This window comes from Mustelus asterias, chromosome 24 (assembly GCF_964213995.1).
Source record: "Mustelus asterias chromosome 24, sMusAst1.hap1.1, whole genome shotgun sequence".
NCBI lineage: Eukaryota > Metazoa > Chordata > Chondrichthyes > Carcharhiniformes > Triakidae > Mustelus > Mustelus asterias.
Genome location: NC_135824.1, coordinates 40843882 through 40871041, shown reverse-complemented (window position 1 = coordinate 40871041; position 27160 = coordinate 40843882). Strand labels below are relative to the sequence as shown.

Genomic DNA, 27160 nt, shown 5'->3' with positions numbered 1-27160 from the left:
GGATCTCTTAAACGCCCCCAAACTAGGCGCATTTACAACTGATGCTGGCAGGGCATTCCAATCCCTCACCACCCTCTGGGTAAAGAACCTACCCCTGACATCGGTTCTATAACTACCCCCCCTCAATTTAAAGCCATGCCCCCTCGTGCTGGATTTCTCCATCAGAGGAAAAAGGCTATCACTATCCACCCTATCTAAACCTCTAATCATCTTATATGTTTCAATAAGATCCCCTCTTAGCCGCCGCCTTTCCAGCGAAAACAATCCCAAATCCCTCAGCCTCTCCTCATAGGATCTCCCCTCCATACCAGGCAACATCCTGGTAAACCTCCTCTGCACCCTCTCCAAAGCCTCCACATCCTTCCTGTAATGTGGGGACCAGAACTGCACACAGTACTCCAAGAGCGGCCGCACCAGAGTTGTGTACAGTTGCAACATAACGCTACGACTCCTAAATTCAATCCCCCTACCAATAAACGCCAAGACACCATATGCCTTCTTAACAACCTTATCTACTTGATTCCCAACTTTCAGGGATCTATGCACACATACACCTAGATCCCTCTGCTCCTCCACACTATTCAAAGTCCTCCCGTTAGCCCTATACTCAACACATCTGTTATTCCTACCAAAGTGAATTACCTCACACTTCTCCGTATTAAACTCCATCCGCCACCTCTCGGCCCAACTTTGCAACCTGTCTAAGTCTTCCTGCAAACTACGACACCCTTCCTCACTGTCTACCACACCACCGACTTTGGTGTCATCAGCAAATTTGCTAATCCACCCAACTATACCCTCATCCAGATCATTAATAAATATTACAAACAGCAGTGGCCCCAAAACAGATCCCTGAGGTACACCACTTGTAACCGCACTCCATGATGAATATTTACTATCAACCACCACCCTCTGTTTCCTATCCGCTAGCCAATTCCTGATCCAATTTCCTAGATCACCCCCAATCCCATACATCTGCATTTTCTGCAGAAGCCTACCATGGTGAACCTTATCAAACGCCTTACTAAAATCCATATATACCACGTCCACTGCCTTGCCCCCATCCACCTCCTTGGTCACTTTCTCAAAAAACTCAATAAGGTTAGTAAGGCACGACCTACCTGCCACAAAACCATGCTGACTATCACCTATCAATTCATTACTCTCCAAATAACTATAAATCCTATCCCTTATAATTTTTTCCAACATCTTGCCGACAACAGAAGTGAGACTCACCGGTCTATAATTCCCGGGGAAGTCTCTGTTCCCCTTCTTAAACAATGGGACAACATTCGCTAACCTCCAATCTTCTGGTACTATACCAGAGGCCAACGACGACCTGAAGATCAGAGCCAGAGGCTCTGCAATCACTTCTCTTGCCTCCCAGAGAATCCTTGGATAAATCCCATCCGGACCAGGGGATTTATCTATTTTCAGACCCTCCAGAATATCCTGCACATCCTCCTTATCAACTGTAATACTGTCTATTCTACTCCCCTGCAACCCAGTGTCCTCCTCAGCTATATTCATGTCCCCTTGCGTGAACACCGAAGAGAAATATTGGTTCAATGCTTCACCAATCTCCTCCGGTTCCACACATAACTTCCCTCTGCCATCTATAACTGGCCCTAAACTTGCCCTAACCAACCTTCTGTTCTTGACATACCTATAGAACGCCTTAGGATTCTCTTTAACCCTATCCGCCAAAGTCTTCTCATGTCCCCTTTTAGCCCTTCTAAGCTCGCTCTTCAACTCCCTCTTAGCCAATCTAAAGCTTTCTAGTGCACTACCCGAGTGCTCACGTCTCATCCGAACATAAGCCTCCTTTTTCTTTTTAACCAACAAAGAAACTTTTTTGGTGCACCACGGTTCCCTAGCCCTACCAATTCCTCCTTGCCTGACAGGGACATACCTATCACAGACTCGCAGTAGCTGCTCCTTGAAAAAACTCCACATGTCGGACGTTCCCAGTCCCTGTAATCTCCTAGTCCAACCTATGTTTCCTAATTCTCTCCTAATAGCCTCATAATTACCCCTCCCCCAGCTAAAACCACTGGCCCGAGGTTCATGCCTATCCCTTTCCATCACTAAGGTGAACGTAACCGAATTGTGGTCACTATCACCAAAATGCACACCAACTTCCAAGTCTAGCACCTGGTCTGGCTCATTTCTGGAGGAGAACTTGCAGGTGGCAGTGGTCCCATACACCTGCTGTCCTCGTCCTTCCAGATGGTAAAGGTCCCGGGTTTAGAATGTGTTGTCAAAGAAGCCTTTGTGAGTTGCTGCAGTGCATCTTGTAGATGCCCACATCTAAGGCATCAACCCACAAGTTACCACGTACACCTCTGATAGGCCCTACCTTTTCTTGAGTTATTCTCTTCCTCTTAGTGGATTGGTAAAACATCATAGGATTTTCTTTGATTTCACCCGCCAATATTTTCTTGTATCCCCTCTTTCTAATTTCCATTTTTACTTCACCCCTGTACTTTCTATATCCTCTAGGGTTTCAACAGTATTAAATCTTTTGTGATTGTCATAAGCTTTCTTTTTCTGCTTTATTTTACCCTGCATGCTTCTGGACATGAGGTGGAGATGCCGGCGTTGGACTGGGGTGGGCACAGTAAGCAGTCTCACAACACCAGGTTAAAGTCCAACAGGTTTATTTGGAATCACAGCTTTCGAAGCACTGCTCCTTCATCAGGTGAGTCACTATAGGAAATGACTCCTGTGCTTCTGGACAGCCAGGGGCTCAGATTTGACAATACCACCCTCTTTCTTTCTGGAGACATGTCTACACTGTGCCTGTAGAATTTCCCCTTTGAATACGCCCCACTATTCTGGCAGTTTTTCTTTCTAATTGTTGTGTCCATTCCACTCTTGCCAGTTCATCTCTCAGCTTTGTAAAAGTCGTTTTCCCTCCAACTTTTATTCCTGTTCTGTCTTTGTTCTTTTCCATAATGATGCTAAATCTAATTATATTTATGGTCACTATCTCCAAAATGGCACCCAGTGCTACTTCATCCATTTGCCCTCCTTCATTTCCTAAGACTAAATCTGGAATTGTGTCCCCACTGGCAGGGCTTGATACAGAGTCAGAAAAGGCCATATGGCTCATCTATTCAGCACCAACAATAACTATCACTAATGTTGTGCTAATCCCATATTTCCAGCACTTTTTGGGTGTCAAAGTGGCACAGTGGTTAGCACTGCTGCCTCACAGTGCCAGGGAACCGGGTTCAATTCCCACTTGGGTCACTGTCTGTGTGGAGTCTGCATGTTCACCCCGTGTCTGCGTGGGTTTCCTCTGGGTGCTCCGGTTTCCTCCCACAGTCTGAAAGACGTGCTGGTTAGGTGCATTGGCCATGCTAAATTCTCCCTCAGTGTACCTGGTGAATCTCCTCTGCACCCCCTCCTTTCTGCAGTGAGGTGACCAGATCTGCAAACAGTACTCCAGCTGTGTTCTAACCAACGTTCTGTACAGCTCCGACATAAACTCCTTGCTCCTAAACACAACTGATAAAAGCAAGCATGCTGGCTAAAAAAGTTCTCTTGAATGCAGTTCAAGAATTGTGTGCCCTCTGTGTCCTTCACACGGATTTTTATCTCAATTGATATTCGGGTGGGTGAAGTCCCCAACGATAACTGCCCGATTGTTTCTGCACTCAGAAATCTGTCCACATATTTGCTCTTCCCTCTTTCACTATTTGGGGGTCTATAGTACAGTACTAGCAGTGTGTCTGCCCTCTTTTTATTTCAACCTATAAGGGCTCATTTGATGCTTCATTTAGTCTATCATCCCTCCTCATAGATGTAAGTGATTTGTTAACCAATAATGCTACACCCTCCACCATTTTTATACTCCCTCCCGAACCGGCCTGAAAACTCTATATCGAGGGATGTTAAAACTACCATTTTTGTCCTTCCTTAAACCAGGTTTACGTTATAGCGATGACTTCATGCTGCCATGTCTCTATCTGTACTGTAAGAAGTTTAACAACACCAGGTTAAAGTCCAACAGGTTTATTTGGTAGCAAAAGCCACACAAGCTTTCGAGGCTCTGAGCCCCTTCTTCAGGTGAGTGGGAATTCTGTTCACAAACAGAACTTATAAGACACAGACTCAATTTACATGAATAATGGTTGGAATGCGAATACTTACAACTAATCCAGTCTTTAAGAAACAAAACAATGGGAGTGGAGAGAGCATCAAGACAGGCTAAAAAGATGTGTATTGTCTCCAGACAAGACAGCCAGTGAAACTCTGCAGGTCCACGCAACTGTGGGAGTTACAAATAGTGTGACATAAATTCTGATTCTAGGATCGCATGATAAAGACTCAGGAGGAAAAAAGCAGAAATATTTATGTGAAATAGTGTGACATAAACCCAATATCCCGGTTGAGGCCGTCCTTGTGTGTGCGGAACCTGGCTATCAGTTTCTGCTCCGCGACTCTGCGCTGTCGTGTGTCGCGAAGGCCGCGGCCTTCGCGACACACGACAGCGCAGAGTCGCGGAGCAGAAACTGATAGCCAGGTTCCGCACACACAAGGACGGCCTCAACCGGGATATTGGGTTTATGTCACACTATTTCACATAAATATTTCTGCTTTTTTCCTCCTGAGTCTTTATCATGCGATCCTAGAATCAGAATTTATGTCACACTATTTGTAACTCCCACAGTTGCGTGGACCTGCAGAGTTTCACTGGCTGTCTTGTCTGGAGACAATACACATCTTTTTAGCCTGTCTTGATGCTCTCTCCACTCCCATTGTTTTGTTTCTTAAAGACTGGATTAGTTGTAAGTATTCGCATTCCAACCATTATTCATGTAAATTGAGTCTGTGTCTTATAAGTTCTGTTTGTGAACAGAATTCCCACTCACCTGAAGAAGGGGCTCAGAGCCTCGAAAGCTTGTGTGGCTTTTGCTACCAAATAAACCTGTTGGACTTTAACCTGGTGTTGTTAAACTTCTTACTGTGTTTACCCCAGTCCAACGCCGGCATCTCCACATCTATCTGTACTCTCAGCTTATCAGATTTATGCTCCTTGTATTTACATATATATCATTTAACATCAACAAGTTCCTGTGCTGCATATTTTTGAACCTTTTAATAAAGTAGATAAATTAACAGTGCAAATTGATATGATTGTGATTTTGGAGACAAGGCTGAAGGGTGAGGCCAAGGCTGGGAATTGAATATCCAAGGGTATTTGAGATTTAGGAAGGATAGAAAAAAATAAAGGGAGGGTGGTGGGGGTGAGGCTGGTGGTCGTGTTGTTAGTTAGGGATGAAATCAGTGCAATAGTAAGAGGGGATATTGGGGTGCAATTTTCCCAGCCCGATGCTCGAGTAGCACAGCGAGCCGGGAAATTTAAACGGAAAGGGGAAAGAAAACGATATTCGTGAACAGCCTATCTTCCTCATCCTTTTTTTTGGACGTAATCAGCCTTGTGCTAGGGAAATCAGCATTTCCATCTACTTAGCAAGCCTGGGACTCAATCATGTGAGCTTGCTAAAGTCTCTGCCCCCACCGGTGGAGGTCCACACCAGCAGGAATCATGTATGGTCCCCAATAATGGGGGCCAGATAGGATGGATGAGAGACCTGAAGACTCCCCGGGAGGTCAGGGGCAGGGAGGGTGCCCGTTGGACAGTGCCAGCCTGACACGCTGGCATTGTCCACTGGGCACCCTGGCACTACCCATCTAACACCCAGCACTGCCCATTGGGCACCCTGGCACTGCCCAGTGGGCAATGTGAAGGGGGCATGGCCAGGCCAGGATGGAACCTCTAAAATAGACCCATTATTAGCCTCTGAGTTGGTGCCTGTGAGTGTAAGGTCAGGTGACATGTTTCTTCACCTTCACTGTCTTTGTCTCTTTCCACTATTGACCGAGAAGGTTTCAATTCTTGAGTATCTGAAATGAAACTGTAACAACAGCTGGGTTGTGCTCAGGGCAGAGGAGATGGTAAGAAGTCTTTGGGCTGGCCTTTTCTCTGCACACTTACGCTTAACCCATTCGCCCTGTTTTAATTTTTCAGGTGATGGCTCTTTAAGTAGTATCAGGTGGGACTTCCATCTGTATCCAGGAAGGCATCTTGCCTCATTGAGTTTCTGACCAATTGGAAACTGGCAGACCTGGTTGGCTGTAGAGATTCGCATTCTAATCAGTATTCTGTAACTTGATTTTGTGTCTCTGTGCCCTGTTTGAGAGCAGATTTCCACTCCATCTGACGAAGGAGCAGCGCTCCAAAAGCTAATGGCATTTGCTACCAAATAAACCTGTTGGACTTTAACCTGGTGTTGTTAAAACTCTTGCTCTGCACATCAGCAGTGTCCAGCAGCTATGGTGGACACTGCTGGTATTGCGGGTAGGTCAAGGAGATGGTGTTCAGCAATCAGCCCAGTCCAAGATCTGGCTATGATCAGGGTGGCAGGCGTTAGTGAGGGAAGGATATGGGGAGGCACACTGGCTGGGAAAGTGGCAGCCTTTCACTGACCAGCAGCCCACAGGATTAAATTAAATCCTGTAGTGGCAGCAGGATGAAGCCCTTAATTGGCCATTAATTGCTAATTTGAGGGTTTCAATTAGGTCACCAATAGGTGGCCCACTCTTTAAAGTTGAGGAAGGCAGAGGCACTGGCAGTGGAAGGCACTGGCAGCGGAGGGCACTGGCAGCAGAAGGCACTGGCAGCGGAAGGCACGGTGCCTAATTTATGGGTCCATCCTGCTATTTACCTGCGCACAGGTGGCCCGCACCATGCTTCCACTATCTCCAGCTTGTTAGTCAGGTTATGGGGTGTGAGAGAATTGTGATGACAGAAGGAGGATTAGGTATGTACATACCCTCATCATTGATACCTCCAGCCCTGCCATGGCCTCAGTAATGCCCCTTATCCTAATGTCTACCACTGCCTCTTCTGCGGGGGTTAAAATGTGATGTGGAGATGCCAGCGTTGGACTGGGGTAAACACAGTAAGAGTTTTAACAACACCAGGTTAAAGTCCAATGGCATTTGCTACCAAATAAACCTGTTGGACTTTAACCTGGTGTTGTTAAAATTCTTATGGGGTTAAAATATGCAGGTGCACTTGCATTCTCCAGTTCTTTCCCGCTACCTCCAGTTATGCACCACCTTCTCCAGTGAGAGAGAGAGAGGTGTCAATGATATACTTGGCTGTCATGGTTGATTAGTTGCTAGTGACTGGGAGCTGAATTGTTAAGTGTGTGAGGTTCAGGTAAAGTGAATCAAAGGCTACTGGTAGGTGGGTAATGGGATTAAAGTGAATTGAACAGTGAATGAGGCTAGTCGTGCAGTTGGGGAGAAATGGCATTTAAAGATGAAGTCATTGATTTGAACAACTTGTGATAAGGGAAATCATGTACACAGCCTCGAGATGGGGAGGGGTGAGGTCCATAGTGGGACATCGGCAGCTATGGTTCAAGTGGGAAGGTTGGAATATCCATAACAATGGCTATTGGATCCAGTATTATTGGGGGAGGCTGGAGAATAACAGGAGGCATCTCAACCTGTGCACTGTGGGGTTCCAGGAAGATTGGAAAGCCAGTAACAGACACGAAAACTATTAGAAGAGCAAAGAAGGGCATGAAAAAGGACTTGCGAACAGCATGAGGGAGAAGCCGAAGATATTTTGTAAATAGATTAAGGGGAAGAGGTTAACCAGGGAGAGAAAGGAGCCCATTAGAGATCAAAGGGACAATCTGTGCTTGAAGCCGCAGGACATTGGAATGGCATTAAATGAATACTTATCCTTGGTCTTCACTCAGGAAAAGGAGAACGTAGGTACAAAATTCAGGAAAAGAGACTGACTAACTTGCACAGTTTGACACAGAAAACAAGGAGGCTTTGTTGTACTTAAAAGTGGACAAATCCCCAGGCCCGGATGAATTGCATCCCAGGCTGCTGTGGGAGGCGAGGCAGGGAATTGCAGGGGCTCTGACATTAAATTTTAATTCATCTCTGGCCACAGGAGAAGTGATGTGGAGATGCCAGCGTTGGACTGGGTAAACACAGTAAGACGTGTAACAACACCAGGTTCAAGTCCAACAGATTTATTTGGTAGCAAATGCCACTAGCTTTCGGAGCGCTGTCCCTTCGTCAGGTGGAGTGGAGAAATGCTCACAAACAGGGCATACAGAGACACAAACCCAATCTACAGAATAATGATTGGAATGCAGTCTTTACAGATAATCAAGTCTGAAAGGTACAAACAATGTGAATGGAGGGAGCATTAAGCACAGGTTGAAGAGATGTGTATTGTCTCCAGACAGGACAGCCAGTGAGATTCTGCAAGTCCAGACAAGTCGCGGGGGTTACAGATAGTGTGACATGAACCCAAGATCGCAGTTGAGGCCGTCCTCATGTGTGCGGAACTTGGCTATCAGTTTCTGCTCAGCGACTCTGTGCGGTCGTGTGTTGTGAAGGCCGCCTTGGATAACGCTTACGCGAAGAGCAGAGGCCGAATGCCCGTGACTGCTGAAGTGCTCCCCAACAGGAAGAGAACAGTCTTGCCTGGTGATTGTCTAGCGGTGTTCATTCATCCGTTGTCGTAGTGTCTGCACGGTTTCTCCAATGTGCCATGCCTTGGGACATCCTTTCCTGCAGCGTATGAGGTAGACAACGTTGGCTGAGTTGCAAGAGTATGTACCGTGTACCTGGTGGACGGTGTTCTCACGTGAGATGATGGCATCATAGAACCATAGAAAATTACAGCTCAGAAACAGGCCTTTTGGCCCTTCTTGTCTGTGCCGAACCATTTTATGCCTAGTCCCACTGACCTGCATTTGGACCATATCCCTCCACACCCCTCTCATCCATGAACCCGTCCAAGTTTTTCTTAAATGTTAAAAGTGACATTCCAATCTGTGTCGATGATCCGGCATGTCTTGCAGAGGTTACTGTGGCAGGGTTGTGTGGTGTCGTGGTCACTGTACTCCTGAAGGCTGGGTAGTTTGCTGCGGATAATGGTCTGTTTGAGGTTGTGCAGTCATTTGAAGGCAAGAAGTGGGGGTGTGGGGATGGCCTTGGCGAGATGTTCGTCTTCATCAATGACATGTTGAAGGCTCCGGAGGAGATGCTGTAGCTTCTCCACTCCGGGGAAGTACTGGACGACAAAGGGTACTCTGTCCACCGTGTCCCGTGTTTGTCTTCTGAGGAGGTCAGTGCGATTTTTCGCTGTGGCGCGTCGGAACTGTCGATCGATGAGTCGAGCGCCATATCCTGTTCTAATGTGGGGCATCTTTCAGCGTCTGGAGGTGTCTGTTGTGATCCTCCTCATCCGAGCAGATCCTGTGTATACGGAGGGCTTGTCCATAGGGGATGGCTTCTTTAACGTGTTTAGGGTGGAAGCTGGAGAAGTGGAGCATCGTAAGGTTATCCGTGGGCTTGCGGTACAGTGAGGTGCTGAGGTGACCGTCCTCAGACGGTCAGAGACACACGCATCTCCATTAAGGACGGTCGCCTCAGCACCTCACTGTACCGCAAGTCCACGGATAAACTCACGATGCTCCACTTCTCCAGCTTCCACCCTAAACACGTTAAAGAAGCCATCCCCTACGGACAAGCCCTCCGTATACACAGGATCTGCTTGGATGAGGAGGATCGCAACAGACACCTCCAGACGCTGAAAGATGCCCTCATAAGAACAGGATATGGCGCTCGACTCATCGATCGACAGTTCCGATGCGCCACAGCGAAAAACCGCACCGATCTCCTCAGAAGACAAACACGGGACACGGTGGACAGAGTACCCTTCGTCATCCAGTACTTCCCCGGAGTGGAGAAGCTACGGCATCTCCTCCGGAGCCTTCAACATGTCATTGATGAAGACGAACATCTCGCCAAGGCCATCCCCACACCCCCACTTCTTGCCTTCAAATGACTGCACAACCTCAAACAGACCATTGTCCGCAGCAAACTACCCAGCCTTCAGGAGAACAGTGACCACAACACCACACAACCCTGCCACAGCAACCTCTGCAAGACGTGCCAGATCATCGACACAGATGTCATCATCTCACGTGAGAACACCATCCTCCAGGTACACGGTACATACACTTGCAACTCGGCCAACGTTGTCTACCTGATACGCTGCAGGAAAGGATGTCCCGAGGCATGGTACATTGGGGAAACCATGCAGACGCTACGACAACGGATGAATGAACACCGCTTGACAATCACCAGGCAAGACTGTTCTCTTCCTGTTGGGGAGCACTTCAGCAGTCACGGGCATTCAGCCTCTGATCTTCGGCTAAGCGTTCTCCAAGGCGGCCTGCACGACACACGACAGCACAGAGTCGCTGAGCAGAAACTGATAGCCAAGTTCCGCACACATGAGGATGGCCTCAACCGGGATCTTGGGTTCATGTCACACTATCTGTAATCCCCACAGCTTGCCTGGACTTGCAGAATCTCACTGGCTGTCCTGTCTGGAGACAATACACATCTCTTTAACCTGTGCAATGCTCCCTCCATTCCACATTGTCTGTACCTTTAAGAATTGATTATCTGTAAAGACTGCATTCCAATCATTATTCTGTAGATTGGGTTTGTGTCTCTGTATGCCCTGTTTGTGAGCATTTCTTCACTCCACCTGACGAAGGAACAGCCTGTTCCGAAAGCTAGTGGCATTTGCTACCAAATAAACCTGTTGGACTTTAACCTGGTGTTGTTAAACCTCTTGCACAGGAGAAGTGCCAGAGGACTAGAGGGCAGCTAATATGGTTCCACTTTTCAATCAGGGTGGTAGCGATGAACCAAGAAATTAGAGACCGGTGAGTCACACGTCAGTGGTAGGGAAACGACTGGAGAAAATTCTGAAGGAGAGAATTAATCTCCACTTGGAAAGGGATGGGTTAATTGGGGATAGTTAGTGTGATTTTGTCAGCGGTGGGGGGAGCATGCCTAACAAATTTGATAGAATTTCTCGAAAATGTGATTGAGTGTGTGGATAAGGAGAGTTCAGTTGATGTAGTTTATATGGATTTTAGCAAAGCCTTTGACAAGGTCCCACATGGGAGATTGACTGAGAAGGTTGAAGCACATGGAATTCAGGGAAACTTGGTGAGATGGATCAGAAACTGGCTAAGTAATAGGATTATCTCTGTATGCCCTGTTTGAGAGCAGATTTCCACTCGATCTGACGAAGGAGCAGCGCTCCGAAAGCTAATGGCATTTGATATCAAATAAACCAGTTGGACTTTAACCTGATGTTGTTAAAACTCTTACTGTGTTTACCCCAGTCCAACGCCGGCATCTCCACATCATAAGTAATAGGACACAAAGGGGGGGTGGTAGAAAGCTGTTTGAGTGACTGGAGGCTGGTGTCCAATGGCGTACCACAAGGTTCAGTGCTGGGACTCTTAGTGCATGTTATATACATAAATTATATAGTTAATAATGTGGGGGGAATGATAAGCAAGTTTGCAGATGACACCAAGATTAGTAGGGTGGTTAATAGTGAAGAAGATGGTTGTAGGTTACAGGAAGATATAGATGGGTTGGTCAGATGGGCAGAGCAGTGGCAAATGGAATTTAACCGTGATAAATGAGGTGATGCACTTTGGGAGACGTAACAAGGCAAAGAGTATTTAATGAATGGTATGGAAGCTCAGAGCAACAGATGCATCTTGTGGTATTTATTCACAGATCCCTGAAGTCGGCAGAGCAGGTTAATAGGATAGTTAAGAAGTCATATGGGACACTTGCCAGTCGTGGCATAGAGTACAAGAGCAAGGAGGTAATGTACAGAATGTTGGTTAGGACACAGCTGGGGTGCAGTTCTGGTCACCTCACCATAGGAAGGATATTATTCCATTAGAGGGGATACAGACGAGATTCTCCAGGATGTTGCTTGGATGAAGCATTTGAGCAATAAGGAGAGACTGGATAGGTTTGGATTGTTTTCCCTGGAGCAGAGAAGGCTGAGGGGGGGAAATGACAAAGGTGTATTAGATTATGAAGGAGAATAAGGAGTAGCTGTTCCCCTTGTTTAAGGGGTCAATCACAACGGTACATAGTTTAGGGTGAGGGACAGGAGATTCAGAGGGGATTTGAGAAAACTTTTTTTTTACTCAGAGGGCGATGGGAATCTCGAATGCACTGCCTGGGAAGGTAGTGGAGGCCAGAAACCTTTAAAAAATATTTGGGTGAGCACTTGAAACATCAAAATATTCAAGGATATGGGACAAGAGCTGGATAAGCAGGGAGTAGGGAGCAGTAAGCAGGGAGTAAGCAGGGAGCAGAGTGAGAGCTGTAAGGGCTTTGGCTCTAAGGGCTTAGGCAGAAAGGGTGAGGCGGGGTAAGTTTAAATTCATTTTGTTGTCTCTTCAATTGCAAATCTTAAATTCAGTCCATGTGGATTCTGAGGAAAAGGGGGGGAAAATAGCTCATTGTTCCATTGGAGCAACTCTATCTGCTAGTGATATTGGCAAGGTATCTAGAGGGGATGGGTGTGAAGGCAGTGCAATGTTCCTCTTGCAGGAGGAACATTGAGGTGAGGGACGCCGTCAGTGTCCCTGCTGATTACACCTGTGGGAAGTGCACCCATCTGCAGCTCCTCCAAAACCGTGTTAGGGAACTGGAGCTGGAGTTGGATGAACTTAGGATCATCAGGGAGGCAGAGGTGCCCATAGACAGAAGCTTCATGGATATAGTTACTCCAGGAAAGGCAAATAGATGGGTGACAGTGAGAGGGGCTGGGAGGAAGCAGTCAGTACAGGGATCCCCTGTGGTCGTTCCCCTTAGCAACAAGTATTCCGCTTTGGATACAGTTGAGGGGGACGACATACCAGTGGTAAGCCGCAGTGAGTGGATCTCCAGCACTGAGTCCGTCCTTGCGGCTCAGGCGGGTAAGGGGGAGAGCGGGAGGGCAATAGTTATTGGGGACTCGTTAGTTAGAGGGATAGATATGAGGTTCTGTGGCAGCAAAAGAGACTCACGGATGGTATGTTGCTTCCCGGGTGCCAGGGTCTGTGACATCTCAGACCGTGTTTTCCGGATTCTAAAGGGGGAGGGGGAACAGTCACAAGTCGTGGTACACATTGGTACCAACGACATAGGTAAGAGAAGGGACGGGGATTTAAAACAGGAATTTAGGGAGCTGGGCTGGAAGCTGAGAGCCAAGACAAAACATGTGGTCATCTCTGGTACGTTACCGGTGCCACGTGATAGCGAGTTGAGGAACAGGGAGAGAGTGCAGTTAAACATGTGGTTGCAGGGATGGTGTAGGAGGGAGGGCTTCAGCTACGTGGATAATTGGAACACATTCTGGGGAAGGTGGGACCTGTACAAACAGGACAGGGTGCACCTGAACCAGAGGGGCACCAATATCCTGGGAGGGAACTTAGCTATGGCTCTTCAGGGGGGTTTAAATTAATTTGTCGGGGGGGTGGGAAAAGGAGTTGTAGTCCGGAAGTCAGTGTTGAGGGTAGTGAGGTATTGGGGAAGGTATCAAGGTCAAGAGTGGGTACCAGTCGACAGGAAGGTGGGTTGAAGTGTGTCTACTTCAATGCAAGGAGCATCCGGAACAAGGTAGATGAACTTGGGGCGTGGAATGGTACTTGGGACTACAATGTTGTGGCCATTACGGAGACATGGGTAGAACAAGGACAGGAATGGTTGTTGGACGTTGAGGGGTATAGATGTTTCAGTAAGTGTAGGGAAGCTGGTAAAAGAGGTGGAGGAGTAACATTGTTAATCAAGGATAGTTTAACGGCTGCGGAAAGGCACTTCGAGGGGGATCTGCACATTGAGGTAATATGGGCTGAAGTTAGAAATAGGAAAGGAGCGGTCACGTTGTTAGGAGTTTACTATAGGCCCCTAAATAGTAATAGAGATGTGGAGGAAGAAATTGCTAAGCAGATTATGGATAGGTGTGGGGGTCACAGGGTAGTTGTCATGGGGGACTTTAACTTTCCAAATATTGATTGGAACCTTTGTAGGTCAAATAGTTCGGATGGGGCAGTTTTTGTGCAGTGTGTGCAGGAGGGTTTCCTGACACAATATGTGGATAGGCCGACAAGAGGTGGGGCCACATTGGATTTGGTACTGGGAAATGGATCGGGCCAAGTGTTAGATTTGGTTGTGGGAGAGCACTTTGGAGATAGTGACCACAATTCTGTGTCTTTTGTTATTGCAATGGAGAGGGATAGGGCCGTACGGCAGGGCAAGGTTTATAATTGGGGGAGAGGTAATTATGATGCGATTAGGCATGAATTAGGGGGCATAAGATGGGAACAGAAACTGTCAGGGAAAGGCACTAATGAAAAGTGGAACCTTTTCAAGGAACAAATACTGTGTGGCGGCAGGGTGTGCAAGGAGCGGTGTGAGCAGTGGAAGGGGTATTATGGGGGTGTGATCGGCGGGGGTGGGGAGACTGGCACAGGGAGCAATCGGCAGGGTGAGGGTGGGGAGACCAGTACAAGAATTGATCGGGGGGGGGAGACTGGCACAGGGGTGGCGTACAGGTTGGGTTGCAGAGGGGGTCGTGATGAGTGACCTATTGAGAGGATCCTGATGCTCCAATACCGGTGACTCGTGTTGCCATGGGGCGGGGCGTACACTGCCGTTGGTGATGGGGAGTGGTGTTATATCCATGGGGGGGTGGCAAGTGGCAGGAGGTCGCCCAGTTCATTGGGCGATCGGGGCGTCTGCGCAATGATGCCCCAAGCAATCTGCAGCCGGCTTCACTGACAAGCTATGGCTCTGTACCCACCCCTCCTTTACTGGTGAGAATTGCACTTCTGTCCAAAAAAGTGACAAGAATGTCATAAGATTGCATTTTCAAACTCGCCCAAAATGGTCTGAAACTCTCCCATATCCTCGCTCAATTGGCATTTAGGATTTTTTGGTAAGATTGCACCATATGACTTTGAAATATTTATAATGCTCTTTCAGATATTTTACGAATGAAGTACATAATTGCAAAAACATCCACTGACTATGAAGTGCACTAGTCCCAGGACTGTCTTCATTCTAACACCCGGACTAGTTGTCCCAGAGCAGGAACTATGATGGTCTTTCTCTTTGATTGCCTATTCCTCCCTGCCTGCATCAATACAGTGCATCTCTTTCTCCAACCCCTTACTCGAGTCTCTGTGCAACCTCTCAATCATGTGCCATCTTTCCTTTACCCCACTTCCATTCTTTGTGCAAGCCTTTCCCTCTGATGTCAAACTAACACAACCCTGCCTCGTATTCCTGCATCCCCTCCAAACTGTACACTTCTTCATAGAATCCTACAGTGCACAAAGAGGCCATTCGGCCCATCGAGTCTGCACCAACCACAATCCCACCCAGGCCCTATCCACATATCCCTACATATTTACCCACTAACCTACGCATCCCGGGACACTAAGGGGCAATTTAGCATGGCCAATCAACCTAGCCCGCACATCTTTGGATTGTGGGAGGAAACCGGAGCATCCGGAGGAAACCCACGCAGACACAGGGAGAATGTGCAAACTCCACACAGACAGTGACCCAAGCCGGGATTCGAACCCAGGTCCCTGGAGCTGTGAAGCAGCAGTGCTAACCACTGTGCTACCGTGCCATGCCAATGAGTTCTGTTCTCATTCACTCCCTACTGGTCTGCATATTCCAGCGTCCCACCCTTGGTCTCTGCCTGCCATTATTTCACCCCCTCCCCTCTCCCAGTCTCTCTGCCTGACATCGTTTCTCTTTCCAACCTCACCTGAGCCCATTCTACTCTGTGTCACCTTACTCTTTCCCCTTCCCCCATCCCTAACTTTACCTATTTTATTCTGGGTCATCTTTACTCAAAGAACAAAGAAAGGTACAGCACAGGAACAGGCCCTTCGGCTCTCCAAGCCTGCCTAAACTAAAACCGTCTGCACTTATGGAGTCTGTATCTTTCCATTCCCATCCTATTCATGTATTCAGCTAGTTGCCCCACAAATGCTGCTATTGTACGTGCTCCCACCACCTCCCCTGGCAGTGTGTTCCAGACATTCAGCTCGCATTCTCCAGACTCCCTCATTCCCTACCCCAGTCGTAATACTGCTCTCTGTCTGGGCTTCAGCCCAGTCTGAACCCATAGTGAACACCCTCCTGAACAGTGGAGAGAATCAGTGAGGGGAGTAAGCCCACACCCCCACCAGTGTAGTGCCTCACTGGTATTGTTGAGAACCTGTGTACAAGATGTTGAGAGGTATAGATGGAGTGGATTCTCGGAGGCTTTTTCCCAGGGCTGAAATGGCTGCTACAAGAGGACACAGGTTTAAGGTGCTGGGGAGTAGGTACAGAGGAGATGTCAGGGGTAAGTTTTTCACTCAGAGGGTGGTGGGTGAGTGGAATCGGCTTACGTCAATGGTGGTGGAGGCAAACTCGATAGGGTCTTTTAAGAGACTTCTGGATGAGTACATGAACTTCATAGGATTGAGGGTTATAGGTAAGCCTATATATAAGCCTAGGTAGGTAGGAACATGACCGGCGCAACTTGTGGGCCGAAGGGCCTGTTTGTGCTGTATTTTTTCTATGTTCTAACCTGTAGAGGCTCCAAAAGTTGCACTCACATCAAAATCATGAGCAAAGTGAGGGCCGTCAGCAGCATACTACATATATCCAAACATGTGGCAAACTAGTCTCATTTCCCGGTGATACTGCACATAATTGGTCTATGTGATTCCAGCATTTTTAATCAGCATTCATGAGTGGGTAATAAATGCAAATGAGATTGCTGCCCTGGCTCAGCAGGATACCCAGTCTGCCATCTGCCTGCATTGAAAATAATGAGCAGAAAATTCCAAACTGTTTTCCTGGTGGCCGGGTTTCCGATATTTGGCCTTACTCAAAGTTTTCCAGTCATGCCTGACACAGAAGCCACTGCAGATTGGATGGGAAAATTCTGCTCACACATCCTGCATGAAGTGCTTTTTGAATTCTTATATATCCTATACTCAACACTTTTCATCTGACCTGCTGCTGATCAGTGTAGCTGTGATTGCCAATTTTCAATCGTAATGTAACACTGATAAAGTCAGTAAACAGTCTGACAAATGATTATATTCATTTCAGTCTCCGAACACAATGCCACTCCAAACCTATTCTTTTGATAAGGGATCAATTGCTCTGAATTACCAGCCAGGTCTCTCCTGTCTATTTCCACTAGGCCTTCATACAGCCCTTTAATTGGATTTTCTCCTGATGTGATCACACCGGACAGCCAATTCAGTAGCATTCTGTGTCCATGCTCCTTGTAACTTTTAGAACCTGTTGATAAGAGAAATGCAAGCATCTTTAAATATTGCGCACAGTCAACGTGGTCACATAATGATTAAAACTGCTGAATTATTTCAAACCACTACATGGCATAGTGGCACAGAGGTTAACACTGCTGCCTCACATTGCCAGGGACCCGGGTTCCAATCCGGCCTTGGGTGACTGTGTAGATTTTACATGTTCTCCCCGGGTCAGCTTATGTTTCTTCTGGGTGCTCCGGTTTCCTCCCACAGTCTAAAGTGGTGTAGGTTAGGTGGATTGGCCATGCTAAATTGCCCCATAGTGTCCAAAACGTGAGGGTTAGGTGGATTAGCCGTGCTAAATGTGCAGGGTTACGGGAATAGGACAGGGGTGGGCCTGGGTACGATGTTCTTTGGAGAGTCGGTACAGACTTGATGGGCTGAATGGCCTCCTTCTGCATTCTAGGGATTCTATGGATTATGGAATATTTGACAAATCGCTGATGCCTCACAGATGCAGTGACTTCGGAACTAATTTAGGGAAAGAGAGAAAGGAACTGCTCAAAGAGAGAATGATGTGGCTGGATGGCCAAAAGCAACAGTGATAATGAGAATCAAGCATGTTGGGAATTTTGGTCAGTGTTAAACACACATGCAGGTCAGAGAAGGCTGCAGCAAGTCATGACTTGCCCAGTGAGATGTGACCTCCTGTGTTGATCAAATAAGGATGGTTGTTTGGACTAGTGCCAGACTTCCTGGCGCCTATTTTTCCCATCCTATTCCATGTATGCTGAGGCTACATGATTAACATGAAGTTTGGTATTAACATTTGGGAGTTCTTTATGAGTAACTCCATTGGCTATAATCGAACATTGCAATCAGTTTCCGGTGGTATCATTGGTTGAGTGCCAGAGAACTTTCTGGGAAGTTTTCGGATAAAGGATGTGCCTTGAGTCTTTGTCCTCAGTGGAAACTTGAGAATCACCTTCGCAACGTGTGTCCTGAAGACATCTTCAGAGAAAGACAAAGAAACCACGAGGAAGATTCGAACCGGAGAGTAAGCTTGGCCAAGCGGGTAGTATTTGTTTTCAGTCAGAGGCTTAAAGTTAGAGTTAGAATTGTAGAATCATACAATGTAGAAGAGGCCATTCGGCCTGTCGAGTCTGCAACAACATGCGAGAAACACCTGACCTCCCACCTAATACCATTTACTACCAATTGGCACATAGCCTTGAATGTTGTGGTGTGTCAAGTGTTCATTCAGGTACGTTTTAAAGGATTGTGAGGCAACTTGCCTCTATCGCTCTTCAAGGAAAGCATTCCAGACCTTCACCACCCTCTGGGTAAAAAAGATTTTCCTCACATCCCCCTAAACCTTCTGCCCTCACCTTGAACCTATGTCCCCTTGTGACTGACCTTTCATCTGATGAAGGAGCAGCGCTCTGAAAGCTTGTGATTCCAAATAAACCTGTTGGACTTTAACCTGGTGTTGTGAGACTTCTTACTGTGCTTACCCCAGTCCAACGCCGGCATCTCCACCTCAATAGAGTCATAGTCATAGAGTCGTACAGCGCAGTAAAGGCCCTTCGGCCCATCAAGCCTGCACCAGCAATAACTGCCACTAAAGTTGCACTAATCCCATTTTCCAACATTTGTCCCATATAACTGAATGCTATGATGTTTCAAGTGCTCATCCAAATACATTTTAAAGGTTGTTAAGTTTCCGGCCTCCACTACCTTCCCAGACAGTGCATTCCAGATTCCCACCACCCTCTGAGTGAAAAAAGATTTTCTCAAATCCCCTCCGAATCTCCCGCCCCTTACCTAAAACTATGCTCCTCATGATTGACCTCTCAACCAAGGGGAACAGTTGCTTCCTATTCACCCTGTCCATATCCCTCATAATCTTATACACTTCAATCATGTCCCCCCTCAGCCTTCTCTGCTCTAAAGAGAAAAATCCAAGCCTATCTAGTCTCTCCTTATAGCTCAAATGCTCCATTCCATCCGGGTGAATCTCCTCTGTATCCCCTTGTGTCCTATTACTAAATCAGTAACCACTGGGGTACTCTGAACCACCTGACTCATACCTTTCCTAACTGTGTCCCACTCGCCTGCTCCAACTCATCAAGTTTCCCTGAATTCCATACATTTCAACCTTCTCAATGACTCTCCATTCTGGGATCTTGTCAAAAGCTTTGCAAAAATCCATATAAAGTACATCAACTGAACTTCCCTCTTCCACGCACTCAATCACATTTTCAAAATATCCAATCAAATTTGTAAGGCATGATCTCCCTCTGACAAAGCCATGCTGACTAATTAACCCATGCCTTTCCAAGTGGAGATTAATTTTCTCCAATAGTTTCTCTATCACTGACGTGAGACTCACTGGTCTGTAATTTCCAGGTTCACCTCCACCAGCCTTCTCGGAAAGTGAAACTACATTAACCATCCTCCAGTCCTCTGGTACTTACCCTGTTGTCAAAGAGGAATTAAAAATTTGTGTCAGAGCTCCTGCAATTTCCTGCCTCCAATAGCTCATCAGTTCCTACGTCAAATAGTGCAAGTTCCTCACAGTCCCTTTTCCTGAACTGTGTACCTAAGTTCTCCTTTTCCTGAGTGAAGATCAATGAGAAGTATTCAGCCGGATGTGGGAGGTCGTGGAGTCGCCTAACTTCCCAGAGGTGCATATCTGCGCTAGGCGTATTGAGCTGCGGCTCCTAAGGGACCGAGTTAGGGAACTGGAGCTGCAGCTCGAGGACATTCGTCTGGTCAGGGAAAACGAGGAGGTGATAGATAGGAGTTATAGGCAGGTGGTCACACCGGGGCCACAAGGATCAGGCGAGTGGGACACAGTTAGGAAAGGGATGAGTCAGGTGGTTCAGAGTACCCCAGTGGTTGTGCCCCTTAAGAATAAGTACTCTTGTTTGAGTACTGATGGGGGGACAGCCCACTTGGGGGAAGCAGCAGTGGTCGTGCCTCCTGTGCGGAGTCCAGCCCTGTCGCAAAAAAAGGAAAGGAAAGGAGTAGGAAGGCAGTGGTGATTGGGGACTCCACAGTGAGGGGGTCAGAGAGGCGTTTCTGTGGAAGAAGTCGAGAAATACGGATGGTGGTTTGCCTCCCTGGAGCCGGGATCAGGGATGTTTCTTTCAGGGTCCAAGAAATCCTTAAATGGGAGGGAGAGGAGCCAGCGGTCGTGGTACATACTGGTACTGCCGACGTAGGCAGGAAAGGGGAAGGGGTTATGAAAGAGAATATAGGGAGTTAGGTAGGGAGTTAAGTAAAAGGAATGCTAAGGTAGTAATCTCAGGATTGCTACCTGTGCCACGAGACAGTGAGGGAAGGAATGAAATAAGGTGGAGGATGAATGAGTGGTTGAGGGATTGGAGCAGGGGGCAGGGATTTAGGTTCCTGGATCATTGGGACCTCTTTAGGGGCAGGTGCGACCTGTACAAAAAGGACGGGTTTCACTTAAATCCCAGGGGGACCAATATTCTGGCGGGAAGGTTTGCTAAGGCTACTGGGGAGTGTTTAAACTAGAATGGTTGGGGGGTGGGAATCAAAATGTGGTGACAGGGAGAGAGGAGGTTAGAGTAAAAATAAGAGGGGCTGGTCGGCAGTGTGAGAGGGAGGATAGGCAGGTGAAGGAGGAGGGGAGCTCTCAGACCGATGGGTTGAGGTGTGTTTATTTTAACGCAAGGAGTATAGTGAAAAAAATGGATGAGCTTGGAGCGTGGATCGCTGCTTGGAAGTGTGATGTGGTGACCATTACAGAGACTTGGTCATCTCAGGGTCAGGACTGGGTACTTTCAAATGTTTCAGGGGGGACAGGAAAGGAGGCAAAAGAGGTGGGGGAGTGGCACTGTTGATCAGGGATAGTGTCACAGCTGTAGAAAAGATGGATGCCACGGAAGGATTGTCTACGGAATCTCTGTGGGCGGAGGTTAGGAACAGGAAGGGGTCGGTAACTTTACTGGGTGTTTTCTATAGGCCGCCCAATAGTAGCAGAGATGTGGAGGAGCAGATTGGGAAGCAGATTCTGGAGAGATGTGATAATAACAGAGTGGTCGTGATGGGAGATTTTAATTTCCCAAATATCGATTGGAATAGGGTAAGGGGTTTAGATGGAGAGGAGTTTGTTAGGTGTGTTCAGGAGAGCTTCCTGACACAGTATGTGGATAAGCCTACAAGAGGTGAGGCTATGCTTGATTTGATATCAGGGAATGAACCTGGGCAGGTGTCAGATCTATCAGTGGGAGAGCATTTTGGGGATAGTGATCATAACTCTATTTCCTTTACACTAGCATTGGAGAGAAATAGGATCAATCAAGCTAGGAAAGTGTTTATCTGGGTAAGGGCAACTATGATGCTATTAGGCAGGAAATTAGAGGCATAAATTGGAAGGAGGTTTTCTCAGGGAAATGTACGGAAGAAATGTGGCAAATTTTCAAGGAAAATTTGTCTGGAGCTCTGCATGGCAATGTTCCGTTGCGACAGGGGAGTATGGTAAGTTACAGAAACCGTGGTGCACGAAAGCTGTAACGGATTTAGTCAGGAAGAAAAGAAAAGCCTACAAAAGGTTCAGGGAGCTAGGTAATATTAGAAATCTAGAAGAGTATACGACTAGTAGGAAGGAACTAAAGAGGGAAATTAGAAGAGCCAGGAGGGGACATGAGAAGGCCTTGGCAGACAGGATAAAGGAAAACCCCAAGGCATTCTACAAGTATGTGAACAGCAAGAGGATAAGATGTGAAGGAGTAGGACCTATCAAATGTGATGGTGGGAAAGTCTGTATTGAACCGGTTAAAATAGCAGAGGTACTCAATGAATACTTTACTTCAGTATTCACAGTGGAAAAGGATCTTGGTAGTTGCAGTGCAGACTTGCAGTGGACTGAGAAGATTGAGCATGTGGGCATTAGGAAAGAGGATGTGTTGGAGCTGTTGAAAAGCATCAAGTTAGATAAATCGCCGGGACCGGATGGGATGTACCCCAGGTTACTGTGGGAGGCGAGGGAAGAGATTGCTGAACCTCTGGCGATGATCTTTGCATCGTCAATGGAGACGGGAGAGGTTCCGGAGGATTGGAGGATGGCGGATGTGGTTCCGTTATTCAAGAAAGGGAGAAGAGATAGCCCAGGAAATAACAGACCGGTGAGTCTAACCTCAGTGGTAGGCAAGTTGATGGAGAAGATCCTGAGAGGCAGGATTTATGAACATTTGGAAAGGAATAGTATGATCAGAAATAGCCAGCACGGCTTTGTCCAAGGCAGATCATGCCTTACGAGTCTGATTGAGTTTTTTGAAGATGTAACTGGACACTTAGACGGGGGAAGAGCGGTAGATGTGGTTTATATGGATTTCAGTAAGGCATTTGATAAGGTGCCCCATGCAAGGCTTATTGAGAAAGTGAAGGGGCATGGGATACAATGGGACGTTGCTTTGTGGATTCAGAACTGGCTTGCCCACAGAAGGCAAAGAGTGGTTGTAGATGGGTCATATTCTGCATGGAGGTCGGTCACCAGTGGGGTGCCCCAGGGATCTGTTCTGGGACCCTTGCTCTTTGTGATTTTTATAAATGACCTGGATGAGGAAGTGGAGGGATGGGTTGGCAAGTTTGCTGATGACACAAAGGTTGGTGGTGTTGTGGATAGTGTAGAGGGATGTCAGCAGTTGCAACGAGACATAGATAAGAGGCAAGACTGGGCGGAGAAGTGGCAGATGGACTTCAACCCAGATAAGTGTGTGGTGGTTCATTTTGGCAGGTCGAATAGGATGGAAGAATATAATATTAAGGGTAAGACGCTTGGCAGTGTGAAAGGACAGAGGGATCTTGGGGTCCGGGTTCATAGGACACTCAAAGCAGCGTTGCAGGTAGAGGCTGTGGTTAAGAAGGCGTATGGAATACTGGCCTTCATCAATAGAGGAATTGAGTTTAGAAATCGGGAGATAATGCTGCAGCTGTAAAGGACCCTGGTCAGACCCCACCTGGAGTACTGTGCCCAGTTCTGGTCGCCTCATTACAGAAAGGACGTGGAAGCCATAGAACGGGTGCAGAGGAGATTTACGAGGATGTTGCCGGGATTAAGTGATATGCCTTATGAGGATAGGTTGAGAGAGTTAGGTCTATTCTCCTTGGAGAGGCGAAGGATGAGAGGTGACCTGATAGAGGTGTATAAGATGTTGAGAGGTATTGATAGAGTGGATTCTCAGAGGCCTTTACCCAGGGCTGAAATGGTTGTCACGAGAGGCCACAGGTTTAGGGTGCTGGGGAGTAGGTATAGAGGAGATGTTAGGGGTAAGTTTTTCACTCAGAGGGTGGTGGGTGCGTGGAATCGGCTGCCGGTAATGGTAGTGGAAGCGGATTCGATTGAGTCTTTTAAGAGACATTTGGATAGGTTCATGGAGGTTAGTAAGATAGAGGGTTATAGATGAGCCTAGAAGGTAAGGAAACTGTTCGGCGCAACTTGTGGGCCGAAGGGCCTGTTTGTGCTGTAGCTTTTCTATGTTCTATAATACACTTCCAATGTCCATATGTTAACGTTATGACACTTTTGTAAATAGACCATAGTTGCATTTGAATGAGATCCAGTGCAGCTTATTTGTGATTGATAGTTCTCCTCCCCATCATCTTCAGAGGGATACTCCAGGCTGGGTCTATGTATCCCAGAATCACGCATATGCAGGGTAACAAAGGGATTTGCCAGGGCTCTTGCGAGCCATGTGCAAGAAGTCTCCCATGCACCCTGAACCTGTACTCTTCACACATTCATCTGTTCCAAAACCCTAGTGAGAACAGTGTGCTGGTCTACTCCTTTTGTTGTTCAATTGTGTCTGTTACTGAGGGAAGATGGTGGAAGAAAGAGGTGAATCACAACTGGATGGGGGTAGGGATGCTGGGTGACTGTGCACGTTCACTGAGATTTCATGCAAGCGGTAAACTAGTTTTACAACTCCTGCCACATTGTTTGCACACCCGCCCCACCATTAAACCCTCTGAGGGAAAAGCCCACCCATAATGTGGTTGATTCTTAACTGTCTTCTGAAATGGTCTAGCAACCATTTGGGCTGTAAGGAAAGGACAAAAAATGTTGGCCTTGCCAGTCATGCTCACAATGAATGAATGAATAAAAAAGGTTAAGCTTTGCGAGTCTCCTGTTGCCTTTGCCTCTGTTACTTTTTGTGAACATGCAGCCATCAGCCACTGGGAGAGTTATGGTCATCCCCCCCATCTCATGACAGTCTCATAATTGAAGTGTCCCTTCAGAAGAGTTGGTCACACTGTCAGTGACAGGGAGGAGCAAATTCTCATCATGCAAAATTGAGGAGGAGGAAAATCACACCCGGAAAAGTGTTACCATACCCAAGAAGCAGGGATTACTGTGGAAGGAGGAAAATCATCAGCACAAAAACAGAAAATGCTGGAAAATCTCATCAGGTCTGACAGCAAGGCCAACATTTTTTGTCCTTTCCTTATAGCCCAAATGGTTGCTAGGCCATTTCAGAGGACAGTTATGGGTGGGCTTTTCCCTCAGAGGGTTCAATGGCAGGGCGGGTGTGCAAACAATGTGGCAGGAGTTGGAAAAAACGAGTTTACTGCTTGCGTGAAGAGAGAATAGAGCCAACGTTTCAAGTCTGGATGACCCTTCGTCAGTAGGAGTAGGTCCTGCCCACTGATTTTAGAGTGAATCCTGCTAGGGCACACTGCGGTGCTCAGAGTGTGGGAGATTAATTCTGAAAATCACGCTAAAAAATCCAGCAGGCGTTACTCCAGTTTTCATGTGGATTGGGGACTTAGAATATTTTTGGGAGCATCCCAGCCAACATCTTTCATCACGATTGTGTTAATTCCTTCTTTAACCAGCGATACAATTACACCATCTTTTTTTTTTGTCTGTCCTGTCTAAATATTGAATATCCCCTGGATCAATTCCCATCCCTGGTCAACCTGCAGGCATGTTTCCGTGATCCTGACTACGTCATACCCTTTTACATCCACTTTATTGTGAATGCTCCACGTGTTAAGGCTTGACTTTTTAACTTTTAAGGCTTCTGCAGAAAATGCAGATGTATGGGATTGGGGGTGATCTAGGAAATTGGATCAGGAATTGGCTAGCGGATAGGAAACAGAGGGTGGTGGTTGATAGTAAATATTCATCATGGAGTGCGGTTACAAGTGGTGTACCTCAGGGATCTGTTTTGGGGCCACTGCTGTTTGTAATATTTATTAATGATCTGGATGAGGGTATAATTGGGTGGATTAGCAAATTTGCTGATGACACCAAAGTCGGTGGTGTGGTAGACAGTGAGGAAGGGTGTCGTAGTTTGCAGGAAGACTTAGACAGGTTGCAAAGTTGGGCCGAGAGGTGGCGGATGGAGTTTAATGCGGAGAAGTGTGAGGTAATTCACTTTGGTAGGAATAACAGATGTGTTGAGTATAGGGCTAACGGGAGGACTTTGAATAGTGTGGAGGAGCAGAGGGATCTAGGTGTATGTGTGCATAGATCCCTGAAAGTTGGGAATCAAGTAGATAAGGTTGTTAAGAAGGCATATGGTGTCTTGGCGTTTATTGGTAGGGGGATTGAATTTAGGAGTCGTAGCGTTATGTTGCAACTGTACACAACTCTGGTGCGGCCGCACTTGGAGTACTGTGTGCAGTTCTGGTCCCCACATTACAGGAAGGATGTGGAGGCTTTGGAGAGGGTGCAGAGGAGGTTTACCAGGATGTTGCCTGGTATGGAGGGGAGATCCTATGAGGAGAGGCTGAGGGATTTGGGATTGTTTTCGCTGGAAAGGCGGCGGCTAAGAGGGGATCTTATTGAAACATATAAGATGATTAGAGGTTTAGATAGGGTGGATAGTGATAGCCTTTTTCCTCTGATGGAGAAATCCAGCACGAGGGGGCATGGCTTTAAATTGAGGGGGGGTAGTTATAGAACCGATGTCAGGGGTAGGTTCTTTACCCAGAGGGTGGTGAGGGATTGGAATGCCCTGCCAGCATCAGTAGTAAATGCGCCTAGTTTGGGGGCGTTTAAGAGATCCGTAGATAGGTTCATGGACGAAAAGAAATTGGTTTAGGTTGGAGGGTCACAGTTTTTTTTTAACTGGTCGGTGCAACATCGTGGGCCGAAGGGCCTGTTCTGCGCTGTAATGTTCTATGTTCTATGTTCTATTACTTGTCCTGTTCCCAGTATTTTTCACTGCAGCTCTGTTTGATTCTGGCCCTTGATTCTTCTGCCTATCACTTTTTTATTCCCCTTAATATCTGTTGTTGTTGTTCTTGATTCCTTCTCCTCGGACTCCTTGCAAAGGTTCCCATCCCATGCCATTTTAGTTTAAACCCTCCCCAACCACTCGAGCAAATACTCCCCCAAGGACATCAGTCCTAGTCCTGGCCAGGTGTAACCCATCCAGTTTGTCCTGGTCCCACCTCCCCCAGAACCAGTCCCAATGCCCCAGGAATTTGAAACCCTACCCCTCACATCGTCTCTTCAGCCACGTATTCATCCGATATATTGGTGGCACAGTGGACTGCTGCCTCACAGCGCCTGGAACCCAGGTTCAGTTCCACCCTTGGGTGACTGTGTGTGGAGTTTGCACATTCTCCCCGTGTGGGTTTCCTCCAGGTGCTCTGGTTTCCTCCCACAGTCCCAAGATGTTTAGGTCAGGTGGATTAGCCTTGGCAAATGTGTGGGGTTACAGGCATAGGGCAGAAAGAAGGGTCTGGGTGAGATGCTCTTTCAGAGAACTGGTGCAGTCTTGATGGGCTGAATGGACTCTTTCTGCACTGTTGGGATTCTATGATTTTATATCCTGTTATTTCTGCTCTGACTTGCCATGGCATTGGTCGTAATCCTGAGGTCACTATGTTTGAGATCCTACTTTTCAACATACTTCATAACTCCCTATATTCTGCTTTTGGACCTCATCCTTTTTTTT

The 27160-nt window shown here is 47.1% G+C and overlaps 1 protein-coding gene across 1 annotated transcript in view; it reads right to left on the bottom strand.

Moving 5' to 3' along the window:
- The window catches only part of ankdd1a (ankyrin repeat and death domain containing 1A), a 250896-nt gene that overhangs the window by 33197 nt on the left and 190539 nt on the right, over positions 1 to 27160 (bottom strand). Inside the window, exon 14 of the mRNA XM_078241600.1 lies at positions 17119 to 17250. Within this exon, the coding sequence (XP_078097726.1) occupies positions 17119 to 17250 (132 nt within the window). The remainder of the gene's footprint in view (positions 1 to 17118; positions 17251 to 27160) is intronic.